At 38.4% G+C, this 2,814-nt stretch overlaps 1 protein-coding gene across 1 annotated transcript in view; it reads right to left on the minus strand.

The window, feature by feature from the left end:
* The window catches only part of SAK (polo like kinase SAK), a 4,022-nt gene extending 1,583 nt beyond the window's left edge, over positions 1–2,439 (minus strand). Inside the window, exons 1-7 of the mRNA XM_018508801.1 lie at positions 2,347–2,439; positions 2,160–2,255; positions 1,639–1,852; positions 1,446–1,558; positions 1,272–1,364; positions 922–1,203; positions 137–667 (exon numbers count right to left, since the gene is read on the minus strand). Coding sequence (XP_018364303.1) covers positions 137–667; positions 922–1,203; positions 1,272–1,364; positions 1,446–1,558; positions 1,639–1,852; positions 2,160–2,255; positions 2,347–2,439 — 1,422 coding nt within the window. The remainder of the gene's footprint in view (positions 1–136; positions 668–921; positions 1,204–1,271; positions 1,365–1,445; positions 1,559–1,638; positions 1,853–2,159; positions 2,256–2,346) is intronic.
* Between the last annotated feature and the right edge of the window lie 375 nt (positions 2,440–2,814).

Here is a 2,814-nt window from a genome sequence, read left to right on the forward strand (position 1 = left end):
CACACACACACACACACACACACACACACACACCATGCTATTTTTTTCATAAAATAACACGATATTTCCATTTATATGCTTTGCATTACTATTACTATTATTACTAGCGAGCTTTGTATTACTATTCTTTACGTACCGTGCCATTTCTGCGCTTGATAAATTCGATGCACACTTCTCCGTTATCCAGAATGGTGAGTATCGCACTTTTCGTTTTATGTCTTTTAGGCTCTAGCCTATTGGAATTTAAGGGCGACACTTGTAACTTTGTGCTCTTTTCAGTTCCTTCTGCACTACGGTTTTCCATGTTGTTTTCTTTCCTTGGCTTGTGCCTCTCCATCAATCTTGGTTTCTCGGATTCATTATAAGCATTGTAATTGCCATACTGCTCGTTTTGCGAAAATCCTCTACTACGTAGTATCTGAATCAAAGAATCATCTTTTGGGCGATAATTAGCGTATCTCACTCCATGGTTAGGATTTGATTGCATTTTCGCAATAGGCTCGGATAACGGCTCGCTTCGCACACTAACCATAGGCATCATTGGTAACGTAGACATTCTTTCCTCCGATCGGGATCGCATTTTCGGTCGACCATACGACGAAAGTGTCCTACCAAGTCCGGAATCCACCATATTAGTAAATGGATTTTTGCTCGTATTGTTTCTTTCCTGAATAAACAAAATATGAAAAACATGAACGTATTGAAATTATTTATGGACTGGTTAATTTAATAGCATTTCCTTTATTATCAATAGATGTGTTCTTTTTAACTGAACTTTTACATAGATCATTTTTTCCCTTTCTTTAAAAGATAAAAAGAAAAAGATAAACCATGCAGAAATTCAGCTAAAAAGAACAAATCTAATGATTAATATATTCAGATTGCATTTGATGCTGCTTAAGTACCTGTGTCCTCACTTACATTATGTAGCTTACTCTTTTCTATACTCATTATAAAGGCATGCTTATGAATATCCCGCAAGCATATCCTGTCTTTTGGATTCTTCTTCAATAATTTATCTATCAAATCCCTTGCGTTTTCTGACAGATGAAGTGGCATTACGTAATCAGCCATAACTACTCGGGTCAGAGTACTTTTAATTGCGTCTGTCTCGAACGGTGGCTTTCCCACCAACAAAGTATACAACATACATCCCAAGCTCCATACATCTGCTTCCGGCCCATGTGAAGATCTCGTAGCAACCTAAAAATTTTTCAAATGTCACATTTCTGCGTAATATTGCAATCTATACAGCGACTTTGAAAAATTACTTCGGGCGAGATATAGTTCGGTGTGCCACACATAGTCAAATGTTTTTCATCTGGTTTACTCATCTGTGTGGCCAATCCAAAATCCGCTATTTTCTACGAGTACAAAAACTAAATTTAAAAAAAAAGAAACAAATCTTTTTTTAATAACAAATATTGTTTTTTCCCTATACATACCACTTGCATATCTTTACTCAAAAGTAAATTAGACAATGACAAATCTCTGTGAAGTATTTGATGGGAATGGAGATAAAGCAAACCCTGTACTACTTGTTTGATTATGTAGGCAGCTAAAACGGTAAAATTTTGTTATAACGGATGTAACTTAATATATAATTTATAACATTATTTCTCATATATATAAATATACCATGTTCTTCAGATAGAGTTTTAGTGCCTTGTGCTTTGAGATAACGTTGAAGTTCTCCATTATGACACAATTCTAAAACTAGATACACGTAATTTGCATTTTCAAAACACGTATATGCCTCCAGGATAGCTGGATGTTTCAATTTTATATGTATCTCTACTTCTTGTCTAACTCTATCCATCATCCCAGCAGCCTGCATCATTTTCTTGTCGATCTAGGAATAGATATAAAGGAGATAGAAGATAAGAAAATACAACATATATAGATTGCTCATTTTGAAAGGAGAGAAACTTTGTAATAAAGTTTGGGTCTATATAATAAGCTGAATATTTAAGCAAAGTGATTTCAAGATTTGACATTGGTCCACTTTCTTTTAACCAATACTTCAAAACATGCAGAGATCGACAAACGATTTTGTGCATTTCAAAGTATCTCATATTGAAAGTATCTCGGGGCTAGCAACAATGCAACTGGAGTGATAGGAATCTCTCAATCCAAGAAGAAACAGATAAGAAAATTACCATTTTGATCGCAACTTTTACGCCACTGCGGAGACATCTCGCACGGTAGACGCTTCCGTAGCCGCCTTTGCCCAACAAATTCAACACTTCGTATTCCTATAAAAGAAATACAAATGCATCGGTTTACAAGCACTCGCGCGTTACCATAGGGCGACGGCGCAAACGGGCGCAAATTCAAAAAGCTAACCTCAATGTGCTCGCCGAAGCCGGCTGAAATCGCCGGCATCAGGCAACGCATCGCGCCACACTCGAATGGTCGCTGTCGATCGTCGATAACCATCGGCACCACGATAATGATTCTGTCTCACACAAAACTCGCCGGCGACGGCATCCTTGGTTGAAATCTCACTCGATAAACCGTAAACATCGAACGTCGCACGACGCCACCCGCCATATTGGTCGCGTTCAGCAGACTCAACTGTTGTGGAGCAGATCCGTGAGCATTCGCTACTATTGGTATATTCTTCTAGATCGTTCAATAGCAGCGAGCGCTCACAGATCCGCTCCATAACATTTATGCTGGATTCACACTGTATCCGATTTTCGTCGTACGACGCTCCGCAACCAATCAGAAAACGGAATTCCGATGATATGAAGCAAAATCCATCGGAATCCTTTTCTGATTGGTTGCGGAGCGTCGTACGACGCAAATCGG

The sequence above is a fragment of the Trachymyrmex cornetzi genome, unplaced genomic scaffold, assembly GCF_001594075.2.
Source record: "Trachymyrmex cornetzi isolate Tcor2-1 unplaced genomic scaffold, Tcor1.1 scaffold272, whole genome shotgun sequence".
Classification (NCBI taxonomy): Eukaryota; Metazoa; Arthropoda; class Insecta; order Hymenoptera; family Formicidae; genus Trachymyrmex; species Trachymyrmex cornetzi.